Consider the following 18,902-nt stretch of genomic DNA (forward strand, 5'->3'; position numbering starts at 1 on the left):
AAAAAAAAAAAAAAAAACAGATCACAAGCAGATCTGATCTTGGAGCAGTCGTCATAGTTGACATTTACCTAACGTGCGTTAGCATTCAACCATGCTTACTTAGCAAACATATTAAAAACCTGATCAATAAGACAACGTGATGATCACGTCATTCTTAATGTTGTCTATGGAAATCATTATGTAAGGTTTGACTTGTTAGTAGGCCTTTATTGACTCATTCAAAAGGTAAAGGGCAATCTTTCAGTACCTTTGAACTGGGTGAGGGAAAGGTAGACTTAATCTTTGAAAGAAACTTCTCAGGGGCCCAAGTAGATTACACATCATCTGAGGTACCGTCACGTCTCGGGCTTGCATGGTTTATTCTGGTTTCACTGGTCTTCACTGATAATTGTGACATCGTCGTGAATGACAGCAGCAAAATTGATTTCAGACAAGTCTGCAGAAACACTTTATCCATAAAGCAAGATTGAACCAAACTGACTGGGAGAGCTGTCATTATATTTGGGAGGGAGGGAGGGAAGGAGGGAAGGAAGGAAAATCACAGATCGCCAAATCGATCTCCAAACTTAAAGGACTACTTAGCCCCAAATCGACAATTTTTGGGGCTTAGAAACGGCATTGACTAGTTTCTACTAATGCTGTCAATGTGTCCTTTTCAAACAACGAGGCATAAGTAGGAATCGTTTATAGCAAAGTGAGATCTCTTTGAAAATTCCAATGCATTTTTCCCTACTTAGAACAGTTTTACAGCCATTACTTTAGGTAAATAGGATATCTTTACTTCTGCTGAAGTAATGAACATGAATACCTTTGACACCCGAGGGAAAAAAAAATCCCGGAGCTGTTCCTCCCTGTGGCATTATGGGAATAATGCCAATTGGGAAAAAAACAAAACGACCCAAACAAAACAGCAGACCTACAGTTAAGGGTGGCCGGCCTGATATGTTGTCCTTAGAATAAAGACGTGTTCCTGACTTCTGCCACGAAGTCGCATGTTTTTCCATTGTATTGGAATCCACCTTATTCTTGAAGTCCTTGCAATGGGAAGTGGCTGCAAACAGCCATGTCTGCTTGAAGCTACTAAGTAGGGATTTGTCCCCCCCATAAACTCTGTAAAACATTGTTTCGATTTTATTTGACATGAATGTTGCATGGCCATTTGAATGGTTTAAAAAAAACGCTGCATTTTCCCTGAACAAAAAAGTACAGATAAAAGCGGCAGATCAGTTGAGCACGGTTCAAATCTTAACGATAGCCATCCCTGGTCATCAGAGCCGTGCGGAAGAGATGTCGCGTCCCGCGCTGCCGGTATTTGCAAAGCTACCAAATACGGTGTTCTCATCAGAGTTTGTTCAAGGTCACGAACGTTGCATTCACCTGTACGTTCACCGTACAAACGTCTGGAGGGGACGCGCCATCCGGATGCGACCCCGATGAACCCTGACCTGACGTCCGTGAGCGTCTGCTCCCTTGGCTAATGTTTTCCCCTGGCTGCTCTTCTGGCCTTCGTCTGATTGGCACACATCCCACGGGGGAGCGGTATTATTCGTTTAAGGCAGACTACGTGCTCGCAAAGTCAAAAGCGCTTGATATACTCTGTATTGGGAGGGCTCCTAGGACTACAGTTTCCATTCAAGGAAGATGAATTGGATGCGGCCGAGTGTAGCTCCCAGAAAAGGGCGTCACTCGGTTTGGGGGGACTGGGGAAGGACCTGGAGCTGTCATCTATGGAGGCCTGGTTCAGGGGCGGCGGCGGCAAAACAACCGAAGAGGCCTCGTTCCTGGCCGAAGCCTCTCCGGAGCACTGCTGCGTTGGCCACGGACCGTTACACCAGCAGTCCTCTCGCAGAATGTCCGGCAGCAAGGCGCTCGTCTGGCCACCCGCGGGGGGGGGGCAGGGGCGGCCCGAACACGAGGGCAACGCGGGGGGGGTTTGAGGTAGCGGAGCCTGAACGACTGCGTGCCGATTGCTCTCCGTCTCTTGCAGACACTGAATTGGACCTGCTGTGGTGTGGGGGAAGACGGAAACGGAGAAAGGGAGAGTTGTCATTCGATGAGGCCCGAACCAAGGGTGCCGAGCTAGCTGCTTCACCCCGCTGCATGTTTACCCAGTGGACCGGGTGGCTTTTATTGCGTGCCTTTGATGACCTAATCAAACAGGTGTTCAAATAGGAAGGAGGCTGTGCGCACTTCAGAACGCTCCACGTTATTGTCAAATAACGGTCACGTTACCAGTGCGTGAAAAAGCCACCGTCGTCAAGTTACGTCATTTGGGGGCCAATTCGAAAAAAAGAAATTCTTAACGCTGGACTTCCCTTTTAGGTTTAGAGAGACGTTTTTGGAGCATTTTGGCTCTAACACTATCTATACACCACAATTTTAGCGCGGATGCTTTGTTCCAATTTTGTAGAGAGAGCTTAGTGAGACATTTGTGGAAAATCATGGATTTTGCCCACCCTTGAACCAGTTTTTGTGTGTTGAGTCACCAAAAGGAATGAGTAGTGTGAGTAAATGATGACGGCATGGATAAACTGATGCAATTACCATGAACAGAGTCCCCAGAAAATGATGGTGCTCAACTTTTCTCATTAAATGTTCAGCTGATCTAGTCAATATCATGACATGCCTCGCTGGCAGGGAATGAATTGACGGTGTAGAATAATGTGCGAGGGAAGCCTAAACCATCCACAACAAGCAAGCGTTGTCATCCTGAAACGCTGACTATATCCATAAATGTCCTCGTTACAGCATTTGGTTGCAGGCCATCATCAAATTATTATTGGGGGGGATGCAAACACACGTGCGCGCACACACACCTCACCTCGTCTTGTGTCACTGATCAATGGTCTGAGCCTCCGAATCAGGCCTCTTTGGTGCCTGAGCTCTGAATGGACACGGGCGATCTCAGAATGCAAAGTCTCGTACGCCTGCTGCATGCTCCTCTCCCTACAGACACGCACAGAACATTTGTTTTCAACACTCTTGCAGTAACGCTCACAATAATAATCATGATAGTGCTATGGGAGTGAAAAGATTATCCCAGGTTTTGAGTTGGATTTTTACGGTTCCGTGGCAAACAAGAAAATGTACTCGGTTGACCGTCCCGTCTGTCCCTTTGTGATTTTTCACGAAACGCTGTTGAAAACAATGCTTTATTGAGACCGCTCCAAACATGCGGGGAAACTCTTGAAACTTGGCACAGATCAAGCCTGGGAAAGTATGATTATTATTTGTTTATTGGGTGAATTTAGAACAAAATGTCTGTGTAGCCCAAAGCATCTAGTCGTCAGAGTCAATGGTCTTTGTTTGTCATAGATGAAAAGCTTCAGGCGTTGAGAAGGATTACATTCGCAAGTGAGAGAAACGCTGATGCAGTATTTATTATGAAGTGAGTACACAGCAGGACACTGGGGAGATGGCATCATTTGTGCGCTTTATCACTTTTGACCTCTCTAGGAATGGTTTACAGTTTACACGGACAGAAGGACGGACGGACGGAAAACCACTTCCGTCTAACCTCAATGTTTTTTGAACTTTGCGGTCGGCAAAACGGTGTCAATCGGTGAGGGACGGGACCATTTGGTTAAGTGGAACGGAAAGCCCGCCTCTGCTTACTCGCTTGACGCATATTCTTTGCAGAAACTGTCCATTGCGATGTGGTTAAATACCACATACTGTATTAAAATGGAAAAACAAAGTGGAACTCGTTTCTTTGAAAGACATTGCTAAATGTTTGCTCATTAGAGCACGTGCCAACGGTAAGGTCATGGTGAAATATTGTACCTGGGATTGTGTTCCAAGTTTGGTCCGTTCAGGTCACACAATTCGTCCTATAATGGAGCAAAGTAGAGATTCTTTCAACATTTCAGCAGAAGCTGCTTTGGACTCATTGAGGGAAAAGGATTCTGTTATCCCATCCCGCTCAACTCTTACCCCTCTCATTTCCAGTTGCTCGCTGTGTTTCAGGGACAAACGGTCCAGCTCCTCCTGAAGTTGAAGGATTTTTCGCTGAGCGCTGACACAGTCCATCTGCCAGGAGTCCTGAGGACTGTTCAAGCTCTTCATGACTGTACAGAAATATCCACATTCATTGTTCTACAGAAATATTAGGTGGATACATAACTAGATGGAAGCGCTCAAGTTCAATCAAATCACTTCAGGTTTGCATGTCTCATTAGGAATAGAGGGGATCTGTTTTGGAGGACCATGAATTGACCTTTGATAAAGCAGAAGATCAGAGTTTGTGTAACTAGGATAGATCAATGAACACGATAACGATACAGTACATTTTTGTTAGAATCTTTGTATCGCTTGAAAGTCCATTTCAGCAGGTATCATTCCTGTTGATTTGGTATGGGGCCACAACGTATTTTAGCCCTAATATCTGTATCGTATCGGAAGTGGACAATCTAGTCCGAATAACTATTCGGGGGAGAGCCCGAAAGGTTGGACCCAAAGACTTGTTCAAAGACGGACTTCACACCTTATGGAAATGACGGACGGCATTTCTGCCTTTGGCCAACAAACCTTGGCTGGTCTCCATTTCGGTCCTCAGCTGGAGCAGCTCCAGCTCTTTGCTTTGAAGCTGCTCTGTCAGGAGCCTCTCGCTCTCACTCTTCTCCTTTTTCTGAGGAGACACAGGCAGAACAGAATTGAAGAGAATAGAAAAGGGTGCAGCCGACACCATCTGATTCTCAAGTTGGCCACGTGTTACGGCTTTGCTTTTCGAGATGTTGCTTCGTTCGGGATTGAAAAGAAAAAGAAAAGAAAGTACTACATGTCTGCAGTGTGCTGTCGCACAATACGCAACCTACGACATAAATGTATCACTGCCCTTGGCCCCCGTCCAATACACACATGGGTAAGTTCTAGGGTGACCCATGTTAATGAACGGAAAATGATCATCAAAAAAGAAAAATAACAAGTAGACTGTCAACCCAAACTAAGCCTAGTCATAACAGATGGTACAGGCTCCTCCGGGTCTTACATTCGCTGCTACTTGAGCACCGAGAGCCACTTCGGCACTGACCTTCCTATAGCTTCTGTGATTCTTTTTTGAAGAGCCAGCTAATGGTTCAAGAATTGAAACAAATCGATTGAATATACTGCCAAGGTTTTGTCCCTTTGTTTGAACCTGCCATTACTTGTCCAATGAATGGCACAAAGTGCTTTGGAGGTACTTCTCCAACAAAATAATGAGAGCGATGATATGTTGCACAAGAGTATGGAGGAGGGAATGTTCCCCATACCAGCGCCATGAAGAATGAAAATAATCATAGTTGTACTAAGTTCATTCTGTAATGAACAGATGAACATTCAGGTAATGTAACCAAAATACCCTGTTTGTGATAAAAGAACCAAAAAGTGATTGAAAATAATCATGTTTGCAAGATCTTTGTACTAGGATTAAGAAATGCAATATTTCTTGAACCAGGAAAACGCACCAGCTTGTTTAGCTCCATCTGCAGGTCCTCCTTTTCAATATATATACCTCGATATGCGCTGAAGGCCTTGTTGACATATTGGGGACCCTCTGAAACCTCTGGCCGGAAGAGCTAGAACAGTGATGCAAGGATGTTAAAAAAAAAAAGCTGATGAGTTCACATATTAATGGGTCAACCACCTCCCACCACATCCTATGCCATCTACAGTAATGAATGGGACTGTTGAAGGGAGATTTGGCACTTTGACTGAAGGTTTACAGTGGTCTTTGATGGGGAAGGGTTTTTGTTTTGTCACTATTTCTGTTAATGGCTTGGTGCTGAGAGTTAATTCAAACTTGATAGAGATCAACTTTAAATAGCTTTGCTTTTAAAATATGATAACGTAATGGAAGTTTTTTGCGACAAAATTCAGCTTAACTCTCAATGATTTGACGTGAAACCATCCACCTTTTTGCAAGCCTAACTTCAACCTTGCCTTATATCATACCTTATCCTCCAGCTGCTTAACTCGTTTCCTAAGGAAAGTGTTATCTTGCTCAGTCTCTCTCAGGCGCTTTTTGATGTCCTCATAGGCTGTGACCAGGGCGAAATGAGAAGCTACAGATTCATCGCCGGCACACACCGATACAGGGCTCTCTCCCGCGGCCGTGTCGGCCGTCTCGTGTTTGAGGATGCAGATGTCATCGTCCACAGCCTGATGTTCCATGGCTGTGAAGCAGATTGAAGACCTGTGGGATTAGAATACAGAGACTCTTTCAAAAAAAAAAAAACAAAAAAAAAACAAATTCCGAGGAAGAAATTGTGCCTGCGTCTCATGCACAGAAAACACCGCAATACCAATATACTATTTACCGAAGGACGGGAGCGACCACCATTTTGAGGACGGACGACAAAGTTAAAAAAAATAAAAAAAAATAAAAGGATGGACTGAGGACGGACGGAAGAGTAATCATCTCTATCCGGTTCAACCCTCTCACATTTTGGCACCACAGGTTGAAACGGGCATAAGTAAAGATGTCCACATGCATTTTGAGGGTGGTTGAGCCCTGTTATTTTGACAATGTATGTACAATGATTTCCAATGGGGAAATTGTGATCGGGTCCCTTAGTGACGTCATCAACAAGCCAGAAAGGAAGGGAGGGGGGCGCCGTATTCATTAAAAGTGGGCGTTTCTGAAGGCATTCGGTTTTTTTCACGATTTCTCCAAAATGAATGGATGAAATAGAAAATGCTATTCTTTTACAATTTCCTAAATCACAAAACACATACACGCGACCAATTACTGAAAATTGGACCATCACCGCTTTTGGTTTGTTTTCATTTTCCCGAGGGTAGGCTGGCCTGACCGCAGTCAAAAATTCGACTTCCCACCTTCCGCGATTGCAGCATAAGCATTGGAAACAGAGAAGCGAGAACTTGGGAACATGCTACTGGGACAAATTAGATAAGTCCACGGACTTTACATTCGCGAAGTACGTTGCCCGCTTAAGATTGAAACTATTACCCAATAACCAGGACTCGATAGATCATGTAAAGCGTTTGAGATGGTACCAGCTGCGCTAGCGTTATGCTAACGTCTTTAGGCATCAGTATTCAGCAAAGGCAACCATTAGTTTTAAGCACACGACTTACTAACCGTGTTAAAACGCTGTCCTCGGTAAGAGGTCTGGTGTCCACGATTTATAACGGAATAGACCCGCGGTTTTCGCCAGGAAAAACTGGAAGGTGACGCTGGACACTGGAATGTTGACAGCGCAGACAGACGAGAAAACAAAAACTTCCGGGAGTGACGTCACACAAGAAATATTTCAAAACAAAAGCACTTTTTAAGAAAATCGATCACTGCTCTCAGTCCTGGGTTAATAAAGACACGATTTTTGTTAAAGAACGGTTATAACGATGGTGGTGACTTGCACTATGAAGGTTTTATCTCCAAATGATTACATTTAAAAAATAGAAAGCGAATGCTTTCTATCAGGATTACCTCATCTCATGTTGAAGCCACCAGGTGGTGCCAAATCCCATAACTAATACAGATCGATTCATGTACAGTGGTGCATCTACTTACGTTTCATTTCTTCAGCTCTATATTTGACACCTACTGGACAAGTTCTGAGTTCCTACATAAATATATAAAAAAAATAATAATAATAATGATCAAGAAACGATACAGTCGCCATGGAAAACAAAGGCGAGTTTGAAGGCTGCATTCGTGTATCACGTGAGGGCCGTCGGGTCGCTTCGGAAATGACGTCGAGTAGCCTAAACTCCGGTCGCGAAAAGGATCTTCGGAGGACGCAGCCTGTGAATTTGGACACAGCAAGTGTCGTGAGGACAGGTCACATTGGTAGAGTGAGTTTTGTAATCATATGAGCGTTCATTCATGGAAGCAACAAAAACAGGTAGTCGTTTATTTTGCTGTCTTAAACGTTCCATTATTCGCACGTTTATGCCGCTATTTAGTACCAGCAAATTGTAGCGTCCGTGTAGTTGCTTACTCAAAGCAGGATAACTAACCCGTATTAAAATGCGATTTCATATTTCAACTTAACGGAGCGGTGTGTGGAATGCAGTTCGTGCAAAGTGCTAACGATATCATGTTTAATCAATACGAACTACAACGAAATCTCCTTTGTAGTAGAAGCCAATGTATTTTTTGGGCCTGTTTCAGAGGAGATCCACTTAAGACATGTGGAGACAGATGTGCTCATTCCCAAAATGATGAGGGAGAAAGCCAAGGAGCGCTGCGCTGACAGAGTTGAAGGTGGGTGGGTGGGTGTGTGTTGTCCTACACTTACGCGTGCATGCGTGGGTATACGTGTTGACGTCTCAATCCTTGTGTAAAGTGAAGTGTGTGTATGTGTGCGCGCGCCAAGTATTCTTTCAGAAGCAGACTACCTTGTACATTTTAACTGGCGTAAAGTCGCTGAGCATAGGCAATCATTGTATCATGGGATGCGGGAGAGGCACTGGTTGATTAGATTGATGAGATTAGTCGCACTCTCCTGCTCTTCTAAATTACTTTGGTTTCCTATATGCGTCCTGATGAAAGTGCCACTGTAATAACCAGACTGATGTCACTGATGAATGTAATTATAATGTTGCTTGTTTAGAGAGGATATAGATTTTTGTTTTTTCACTCTGGTCAAAAGCTGCATTTTCCTTCATGTGGTATGCTGCATACCAAATCAAATAAGAGTCATCCTTTCATTCCAATTGAAAGCAAGTATGCTTTGAATTGCAGTCTGCAGATATGATGTCTTTTAGTGTGTGTGTGTGTGTGTGTGTGTGTGTGTGTGTGTGTGTGTGTGTGTGTGTGTGTGTGTGTGTGTGTGTGTGCTCATGATGAGAATGGAGTGTGCCGTCAGCGCTATTGTGAGGACCACGTGCTTTCTTACCATATGTTAAGATGAAATCGCACCAAACTGTCTTCATATCTTCATATGTTACTTTCCAAATGCAGCTAGAAAAGATCCACTGCACAAGTATAAAAAATAAAGGCCCATCTATATATCTGTGACATTTTCTGGCCCAAATTAACACAAATCTATTTCAAAAAAGAAAAACAGCCATGGGGTTAAAGCGCTGTTTCCCCTCTAATGCCCCACGCAGACATCTTTTCTTCTGTCCAGCTTTCAACCACTGTTGCAAAGATTCCGGCTTCTTCATGGTGTTCAAGTGTCGAGAGGAGAACGCCGCCCTGAAAGACTGTCTGACACGCCAGTGAGTACTTAACAGTTCAAACTGTGCTTATGTTGGATGGTGTCATTTTGCACCTGTGCTTATCCTACACTTTCAATGCAAAGGACTTTCTTTTACTTGCTCATGAGAACCATGACATTGTCATAAATATATGATGTGTTGCAACTTTTGTCTCTCACCAGCTACAAAGACGCTGACTTTTTTCAGACGTGTAAGCAGGAATACATCCAGGAGAAAATGGAGTTTGAGCGGACGGGGATCCCAGCAAAGAACAGACGGCAAAAGCTCCCAACAAGCATGTAACCGTGACGACACGTTTGTGCCCCCACCACCACCACCACCACCACCGTGTTTCCAACTTACATAGAAAAAAAAACAACTACTGAGATTTGATTGTCTTGACATTAAATTTCTCAAAATGTTCAGATTTATTCTCGTATTATTGTTCAAAGTGAAAGTAAGTTGAAAGTAAGTTGACTACTCGGGGCGGCAGCGCATGTTCGCGGTCGAAGGGAGAAGACGACGACAAGAAGAACCGAGAAGAAGAATGCCGCGATGATGAGCGACAGTTCAGAACAACGGAATGAAAAGCTTGCAAGTGGAGCATAGCAGACCAATCATAGTTCACTGTCAATCAAAGAGGAGAACAATCGTTCCCTACTCGTCATTAAAATGTGATTCATTGGAGGATTTCATTTCAAATTGCCGGACAGCGCTAGTTTATAGCGACAGAGAACATACGGTCCGATTGACGACGAATTTCTCGTGACGTGCTCGCATTGCATATGTGAAAAAGCAAATATTAGAAAGCGGAGAATACAGGAGAAGGGTATAAAGACCCCATTGGTTGTCACTTGAGGGCTCTCGCCCACATAATTAGAAGCTTTATAAAAGTATAGCAGAAAAAGTGGCAGCAGCCCACCTAAAGAATTGCTCGACGAGGAAAGAAAATTACTTTTCCCCTCTGCCCCCTTCAGCAAGATGAGGCAGCATCAGTGAAGGAGGTCTTCTTCACCAGGCAGGCAGGCAGGCAGGGAGGCAGGCATCCGAAGACTTTTGTGGCGGTCGTGAAAAAGCACGGCGTCGCACTCTTCTTGTTTCTCCCATTCATTAAGCCAGCAGACCTTTGACCATGCGACAATGACACAGCTTTCGCCCCTCATTTGATGCTCCGTCCTGATGAAGAGGGCATTTTGAATAGGAAGGAGTTGCGTATAGAAGCCAAAGAGAACATCTTGTCTTTTCAAGTTTCCCTTCCCCCAGCTTTTTCTCCCAAATCTCATCCTCTCTCGGCGTCTGCTCGCATGATTCTCTGAGTGCAGTTAATTATCCAAAAGGAAAAGTTTGTACCTGTTGAAAAGCTATCCTTGGCTCGTTAATGCCGACAAAAAAGCATCCGTATAGCGGACACCACATGCTGTGGGAGCCTTTCAGATATGGCTCTAATAAGAATGCGGCGGGCTGAAAGCTCTTCTAAAGGCGCACGAGCGAGAAAAAGCTCCGTATGAGGGAGGAAAGAAAAGAAGGGGATGAAGACAGTTTTTACCTTCCCTTCTATAATTACTACAAATGAATAAAAGGCCGAAGAAATGGACATAAAGACTTTCCATCATGACGAAGAAAAAAAAAAAAAGACTAGTGAAGGAAAAGCACGAGATCGTTATTTCCTTTTACTGGATAAAGAGATTTTTTTTTTTTTTACAACATCATGGCAGTAATAAGGCATTTGTGTGTGGCCATACTTGTGTACAATGACATTTGTGGGTTTCAAATGTACAAAAGCACTGTTCAAGAGAGCCATTTGTGCATGCGTGCTTCACTTGAATACTATTTTTGGATGACGACTTAAGTCTCTGACTTAACTCTCAATCATTTCAGGGCCTAATTGAATGAATCTGACTATTAAATCATTGAATTTGTTGACGGTTTGATAAAGCCGAAAGCTGGTTCCCATTCTCTCCGCTTTAGCTCGATGGCGGCTTGGAGCTGCTTGCCACGTATGGCAGTACGCCGCACGTGACACTCCGACTCCCGCGGTAAGCCACGGCGGAAGGCCACCGCCCGCCAAAGACAGTTCCAAAAAGAAAGTCCACATCTACAATGTGGATTTGGTTTGGCCTTTCCTTGGATGCCGTTGTTATACTATGGCAACGTGACAAATTTGTTTCATGGCTACCTCCAAGCTAACACAGCCCACGGTCACAGTCATTTAACACGGGTAGAAAGAAGGAAGTGACTTATTACCTGGCTAAAGCAATTCTTTCCATCAACAGTGGCAAACGAGGCCTTTTGAAGACGAGCATTACCAGCCGACGCCGGTTGTGCCATTCCACGCCACGTCTGTCCTCTGACAATATGACCCGCATGACCGCGGTAGGGCTAAAATGATGGAAGTCGACAATTGGACTCGTCTGCCGCATTGTGGGCAGCGTAAGAGGAAGGACTATGCCAGTATCTCGAGGGAGGAATATGCCAGCATCTCCTCTGTTAAGGCACACCTGCACCTGCTGAAACTCAACATGATGGAGACAACCATCCTCAACTCGCTCACAGAAAAATACCAGGACCGGACCTGCCTGGGCATTGTACAGCACAGAACTGCAGTTGCAGTATGCATGTTACACATCATTATATTGGGACCGTTTTAGTAGCGCAGCAAGGTAACCAAAAAAAGAATCCTCAGATAGTAGACTTTCACCCTGTCAACAACAGCTGTTACATATTTGAAAACACATTGGATGTATTTGCATTCTAATGACAAGAAATGAAAATTGAGCGCCATTGTAGTCCTTTGTTCAGACAAGGGTCGTGGGACCAAGGCGGAAGTTGCTGCCGAAACTGTGGGAAAGGTTTGCTAAGGTAAGACCCACGACCCTTGTCTGAACAAAGGAATACAATAGCTTTCATAAGGAACACAATTCAAATGTGAAAATTGAGCGTTGGATAAGGTAAAAAAAATCATGGAATTGACCTATCTCAATAGGTTTACTCTCTTGTCGAAACAAGAACGGATTCAAGTTCAACGAGACTTTCAAGCACTTATCAATTCAGACGGCAATTCCAGAACTTCTACGCAAAGCAGATTAATTAACTTCAAGGCTAATACAATACATCTGAACCGTAAACATCTCACAAATTACCTCAGGGGAAGTGATTACAACTGTGGAAAACAATAAATCTATCAATGAATCTAATGAAGCTTAGGCCATGTCACTGGAGTTTGCTTCTCTTTGCTGTCTGTGGAATGTCAGGGGTTCATTGTTCAAATGTTAATCACAATGTGATACCACAGTCAGCAGATTTTCCTATATTACAGTACGCTCATGGACTTGCCTGCTGATGAGAAAAGACACCAAACTGATCACATACCAGTCGTTTTTGCCCAGTGATGAAGGAAACCGCTATATTTGAGGATTTAAACCAAGAAAAAAAAACGCTTCAAATTTTGCATCCACATCAGGCTTGGCAAAAATCATCAATATTATATTACTTAATTGTGGGATTTTTTTTTTTTTTTTAGTGCCCTCTAAACACATTTTCAAAAAAAGCAGCCCTGGTTGGGAGGGCGGCCATTTTGATTTGCCTTTCGAATTCGGTGTAGCTTTGACTTTAAAGCTGCCCAAACATGACCCACACTATTAATACTACAGTATAATGTCAACACAAGTGATTTTCTCTCGGTCTACTTACTTATTTACTCGATGTCCCAGATGTATTTTATTTAGCCGTACCATCAACATTCTACCATGAAGAGTAAAGCATCATTTTGCCAGGCAAATTGTATTAGGATTTAGTTGTACTTTTGCAGGAGTTGGTTATGACATTTTCTAAAATAAAAAAATGACCCCGTTTTTGCATTCAATTACTTTTGTTGACGGTACGTGTATCACTAAAAGAAAATGTTGGGTTTTTATTAATTGATACATGACACCAATTGAATACATTTAATTGAAAAAGTATTGTAAAAGAACAAAATTCCCTATTAAATGACATCTTAAAACATAGTGAAAGTCTCAATGTCTCTGATAAGAATGGATGAGAAGTAGTAGTAGCGACCGAGCGAGCATTAATGTGATGCTGATTCTCCTCTCTCCCCCCCCCCCCCCGCCTCGCCTCCCCTTCCCACAGAAGCGCTGATAATGGGCTGCTTCCATGGGAGCCGGGACCACAATGACAGAGCCGCTGATCCCGTCCAACACAATTTAATGTCCAGGACGGTGAACTCTATTTAACCATTGTATTTAATAGCATTTATTCTCATTTGCTGATGTGCTAGCAAGACAGGTGGAACACATCTCTAGGTAAGTTTCCTTATATTACTTTTGTATCAATTGATATTATTTCACACATTGCTCATCAATTTCATCATTTCAAAACATGTGGAATATAACTTTCATTTTTAGTTTTCTCTTTGCAAAACTTGATGTTTGTTTGTCTGTTTGTTTAAAAATATTTGACAAGACAGACCGATCGATGTAGGTTTTCTTCCACGTACGGTACGGTACGGCTGTCTGAACGATGGAACATCACAGGTTTCTTCAAACGGAAAAATAATTGCCTATTTTCCTTTTTCACATCAGGCATCCCCTTGGGATCCACCCAGAATGGCATCAGAAAATGAACGAATCAAAAATCATTAATTGAATGAATAATTTGGGGATTTGCGGCGGCACACAATTCCAGCAGGGGCTCTCCAATAGGGGTACGTGAAGGTACTTCAAGGGCTACGTGAGATTTGAAAATATATTTCAAAAGTAGCACCCAAACAAACAACAACAAAAAGAGCTTCAGTGAATCACAAGCCCAGTCGGTGTCTTCAGAAATGAAAACGCTCACTTTTAATTTAGTGCAGCAGAACCATATTGTAATTGTTGTCACTTGCAAGATATTGTTGTCAAGTCTTCTTTTTAATTACTGAACAGATTTTTTTTTTACAAATTTCTGATTTCAAATGAATTTATTTATTTATATTTGAAAATAGAACCACAAAGGGCACTTTAATGTTACATGTGCACCAATCTTTGATCATAATAATACATTTTTAGAATAATGATATCATTATTATCTTCTTCTTTTTGAACATTTTTCATTTTCAAATAGTTCCACAGATCCCACTCACTACAAACGGAGTCCCAAAAAAAACACACTCGGATGGCACAACACTCTATGTAGTCTTTTTTTTTTCATTGTAAAAAGCTTTGTGCTGGTTAGGAGGTACCTGGCTGGAAAAAAAATGTTTCTCAGGGGGGTACGTGGTGGAAAAAAAACAAGGTTAAGAGGGAGGAAACGAGAAAAGATCCAGAAGAAATTGTTGGCTTTATAAACACATTCTTTTATAGTGTGGAGTCGCACAAGTTGTGAGAGTAATTGTTGGATGGAATTTGCACAAATCCTTAGCACAGTTATTCACCCAAACAGGCTTTCATGATGTGTCTGGGGAAAAAGAAGGCGTTGCGCTGGTGACTTCATACAACCTGGAACAAAAATGCATCCAATGGATTGAGTCACTCGCATCATTTGATACCATATATTGTAGCTCATATTCAAATGGATAGATTCCATTTTTTCATTTTGCTGTATCACACACACACACACACACACACACACACACACACACACACACACACACACACAGCTTTTGTTTTTCTCTTTTAGGTGGAACTGCTGGGGAAGAAGCCCCCCCACCCCACCCCACCCCGATAGTTCCGTCTGGTAATCAGGGAGGCGATTCAACATGCTCAAGACGGCCTCGGGGGAAGAGAGGCGCAAGTCTCCGCTTTCAGGAGGCAAAGAGACGGCGGCCTCTGGCAGCGGCTACGCGGAGGCCGGCTTTGGCCCGCAACGCTACTGCGCTCCACCCAAAGCCAGCACAGATTCCAGCACGGCTCGCTCCTTCATTACGTACAGCCCCGGCGGGAGCATCTACGCCGCCCCGTCCGGCGCAGCCAGATATCCGCCGTCTCTCCACTTGGGTTCGGTGGGATACCCCCCGAGCGCGGCTCTGCGCAGTCACTTCGGCCCGACCTACCAGATGGGCCAGAGCCCCGGCCAGAGCCTCTACCCGCCGTATAGCGGTTCGGGCCGGGCTCCGGAGGGGGCGGGCGCCAGGGCCCACGTCTATCTGTGCAAGCAGCCTCTGTGGCTCAAGTTTCACCGACACCAGACCGAAATGATCATCACCAAGCAGGGCAGGTCAGAGGACGCGACAAATGTATTGAAACAGATTGTGGTGCATCAACGGCTTGCCTGCCGCTTGAAAAGAGTTTTTTTTTTTTGGCAGGCGAATGTTCCCCTTTCTGAGCTTCAACATGGCGGGTCTAAGCCTGACGGCGCACTACAACGTATTTGTGGAGGTGGCGCTGGCCGATCCAAACCACTGGAGATTTCAAGGCGGCAAGTGGGTCACCTGTGGCAAAGCGGACAGCAGCAGCCAAGGTACAGCTCGCTCCCACGCCACAAATAGCATCATTGGAGACGTAACGTCGGATGCCATGATTTCACAGGGAACAAATTGTACATGCACCCAGAATCTCCCAACACTGGGGCCCACTGGATGAGACAGGAAACCTCCTTCAGCAAATTGAAACTCACCAACAACAAAGGATCAACTCAAAGCGTATCGCAGGTAAGTCACTATGCAAATAGAGAGATATTATCTCGATGACGAGTCAGAGAGTTTGGGAACCATATTCACTTGTGTCATTAAATCAAGGAAATCGAGAGAATATTTGTTGCAACTTTTTTCGATACCCACGTCGCAGCAATGAGCCGTTTCTATTTCTAGTGGCAAGAGTTCTTTCAACGAAACCACTTATTGGTGCGGGCAACTTGAGTTTGTTTTTTTTTTTACTTGATGCATTCCCGTTATGGTTTCGGTGTACTCACGGGCCAGCCTTTTCTCCTTTTGTTTTCTTTCACTTTGGAGCGCCTTGGCTCGTTGAGGAGTCAGTCCTGTCCACGACCGCCTCCCTCGCGCTGCTCCTTGCGTGTCGTAGTTTGACGCCTCGTTGTCGTTTCGGTTCACTCGGTCGAAGGTTGTGCCGAGAAGGCAGATCACTAGTATCGGACAATGTTCCAAAAAGGAAGCCTCCGAGTATCGAAGCAATGAACGCAGCGTCGCCATGTGCACGGTCGGACACGGTCCAAAGTATCCCGCCCCCTGCCTACCTTTCCGGGGCGTCTTGAATACTAAATCACCCGTAACCATAGTAACCTAGTCCAGAACAACAACTACAAAAAAAAAAAAAAAAGAATCAAATTCACTTCCTAATAAATGACCTTGGACAGTATTTATGTGTATGAATAGCCACATATATAAATGTAGCTAGCTATATGTGTCCGTTTTGCTCTTTGAAAACGCATCATTATGCCTGCAACATGTCAAATGCAGTCTATGACCTCCTAGCATGATACACGATTCATTCCAGTCACATTGAAATTGAATAACTCATGGCTTTTACACACATAAAACAATAGATTTAAATAACTGAGCTCTTACACAGCTCGAAAAATGTTGCCTTTTAAAATGATTACAATGTTTCTTTGAAATAAGATCTCATTCAAATTTGAATGCAAAAGCAGCTGGGGTTGTTGTTGTTTTTTTTTTGGTACCATAAAGACACGAGCAATTCGGGAATTTTGTTAACTGGAGTAAGAGAAAGACTGATTGTTGTCGTCTGCAGATGATCGTCCTGCTGTCCTTACACAAGTATCAGCCCAGGCTTCACATCGTGGAGGTGACCGAGAACGATGTGGAGGGTATCGACGTCGATGCAAAGACTCAGACCTTCGTATTTCCAGAGACCCAATTCATAGCCGTCACCGCTTACCAGAACACTGACGTGAGCAAGAAAAGGGAGACAGACAAAGCCAGCCGCTTGCCGGGTGTTTCAAATGTTTATCTTGATAAATGATTGGGCATAATGTATCGTTTCCCGCCTACTGTCATTCTGTAGATTACACAGCTGAAAATTGACCACAACCCTTTTGCCAAAGGATTCAGAGATAATTATGATTCGTGAGTATTGATTTGGATTTTCTGTTGCCAAATATGCTCCAAAAAGACAAGCATATTTTCCCACCGTATTGTTTGGCATCTTTTGATTTCCACAGGTTGTTTTTTTTTGCAGTCGCCCGCCCGCCTGTCTGTCTGTCTGTCTGTCTGTCTGTCTGTCTGTCCTCTGGCGCATATTGACGAGGACTTTCTTTTATCAGGATGTATACAGCCTCAGACAACGAGCGCCTCACCCCTTCCCCGACGGACTCGCCTCGCGCTCACCAGATTGTCCCCGGTGCCCGTTACAACGTGCAACCCCTCTTCGGGGACCACCACTTTGTCAACAACTTTCCACCGAGCCGATTGTACGACAGCGGCGGCGGCGGCGAGCGAGCCGTGCCTCAAAGCAACGGCCTCCTCTCGTCCGAAGACGGAGCCTCTCAGCGATGGTTTGTTACCCCCGTGCAACACGGGACGAGCGGCCACAAGTACGAGGGCGACTACTCCAGTTCCCTTCTCCCTTACGCTATGAAATCGCTGTCCGTGCCGCCGGCGGCTGCTGCGGCGGCAGCGGCGGCGGCGGCGTCCCACCACGGGCTGAGCTACTTCCCAGACTCTCCGTTCAGCAATGACATGGCAAACGTGTGGGGGAGGCCCCGGGGAGCGATGACTCCGAGTCTGCCTTGGTCGCCGAGGCCCGCTCTCACTGACGCACACTCTGAGAAGGCGAAGCCACACTTGGAGAATGAGCCGACCGGTGCAGGCTCCTGCTGGGCAGACACACGGCCGACTTGTCTTCTGCTCGACAAGAGCGATTCTTATGCGCCAGCTTGCAAGCAAGGGCATTTGAGCACCAAGGATTCGGCCGTCGACATGAAATGTGAGGACGCGGTGTGTGTTTCCGCCGGCTCCTTTAGCAAGGACGCTCACTCGTCCAAAGCAGCAGCTTACTATTCGTTTTACACAGGTTAAGCGTATTGTGGCGTGGTGTATGTTGTGTGTGTGTGTGTGTGTGTGTGTGTGTGTGTGTGTGTGTGTGTGTGTGTGTGTTTGTTGTTTTTCCTTACCCCTAATTTGTCTGCTGTGATGCGTGTTTGCCGATGACAAATGAAATATAAGCCCGTCCCCATCAAAAGGAAGAAACAACACAGTCACGTGCATTATTTAAATAGCCCATGCAGTGATTTCCAAACATGACTTTGCTTGCGCAATAGGTTGTGTTTAAGCATTTGAAGTATTTAACAATGTTTTGTAAGTCAATTTATGACATAATTGACATCTGCATTGTGCTTTTCTGTTGATTCTCGACTAATATCGTGTGCGGTGTCAAATGTGACTGACAAACATGCTGAGCAGTGTAAACCTTGACGCCAGGCACTGTTGAAGTATTCGATATTAAAAAGCCTTTGTCCTAAAAGGATTCTCAAATATCAGACTCCTGTCTGATCTCATCTGCCAAGCTGTCCAGAGAGACAGCTGATGGTCAGTAGGCTTTTTGGAGAAATGTGTCGCTTATTGGCGGGGGACATACAGTGTAGTTCGCGTTACAGGGAGGCTGTCGTTGGAATATACAAAAACATCCAATGGCTCCCTCTGCTGGCTACTTGATGACATTCCCTTTATATGATAAAGTGCAGAATGCTTTCTATTCTTGAAGTACTAGAACACAATGTCAAACTCACACAGATGGACAACTGGAGTTAAAAAAAAAAAATATATATATATATATATATATATATATTTCGTTGTCTCTCAGCAC

The 18,902-nt window shown here is 44.4% G+C and overlaps 3 protein-coding genes across 11 annotated transcripts; 2 read left to right on the forward strand and 1 right to left on the reverse strand.

Moving 5' to 3' along the window:
• Positions 1-1,144: 1,144 nt before the first annotated feature.
• Positions 1,145-18,379, reverse strand: azi2 (5-azacytidine induced 2). Of its 9 annotated transcripts, none has more exons than XM_085917917.1 (9): positions 18,211-18,379; positions 16,033-16,377; positions 5,932-6,172; positions 5,445-5,555; positions 4,528-4,627; positions 3,934-4,067; positions 3,784-3,830; positions 2,822-2,946; positions 1,145-2,004 (listed from the first exon to the last, which is right to left on the reverse strand). In XM_085917917.1, exons 3-9 carry the CDS (start codon positions 6,148-6,150, stop codon positions 1,577-1,579), a joined length of 1,164 nt encoding a protein of 387 aa, XP_085774043.1. In that variant the 5' UTR covers positions 6,151-6,172; positions 16,033-16,377; positions 18,211-18,379; the 3' UTR covers positions 1,145-1,576. The 9 variants fall into 9 exon arrangements, with proteins under 9 accessions (XP_085774043.1, XP_085774041.1, XP_085774040.1 ...); XM_085917915.1 differs by lacking the exon at positions 18,211-18,379 and adding an exon at positions 16,852-18,090; XM_085917914.1 differs by lacking the exon at positions 18,211-18,379 and having other exon boundaries at positions 16,033-18,090.
• cmc1 (C-x(9)-C motif containing 1) lies at positions 7,681-9,574 on the forward strand. The gene is made up of 4 exons (XM_085917922.1): positions 7,681-7,847; positions 8,117-8,209; positions 9,078-9,168; positions 9,330-9,574. The coding sequence occupies exons 1-4, from the start codon at positions 7,829-7,831 to the stop codon at positions 9,448-9,450; spliced, it is 324 nt and encodes a 107-aa protein (XP_085774048.1). The 5' UTR covers positions 7,681-7,828; the 3' UTR covers positions 9,451-9,574.
• On the forward strand, positions 14,882-18,803 carry eomesb (eomesodermin homolog b). Its single transcript, XM_085917507.1, has 6 exons — positions 14,882-15,339; positions 15,428-15,582; positions 15,651-15,772; positions 16,830-16,988; positions 17,103-17,164; positions 17,362-18,803. Exons 1-6 carry the CDS (start codon positions 14,882-14,884, stop codon positions 18,113-18,115), a joined length of 1,710 nt encoding a protein of 569 aa, XP_085773633.1. The 3' UTR covers positions 18,116-18,803.
• The last annotated feature ends 99 nt before the right edge of the window (positions 18,804-18,902 follow it).

This window comes from Syngnathus leptorhynchus, chromosome 8 (genome assembly GCF_054491065.1).
Source record: "Syngnathus leptorhynchus isolate UIUO chromosome 8, UIUO_Slep, whole genome shotgun sequence".
Lineage (NCBI taxonomy): Eukaryota > Metazoa > Chordata > Actinopteri > Syngnathiformes > Syngnathidae > Syngnathus > Syngnathus leptorhynchus.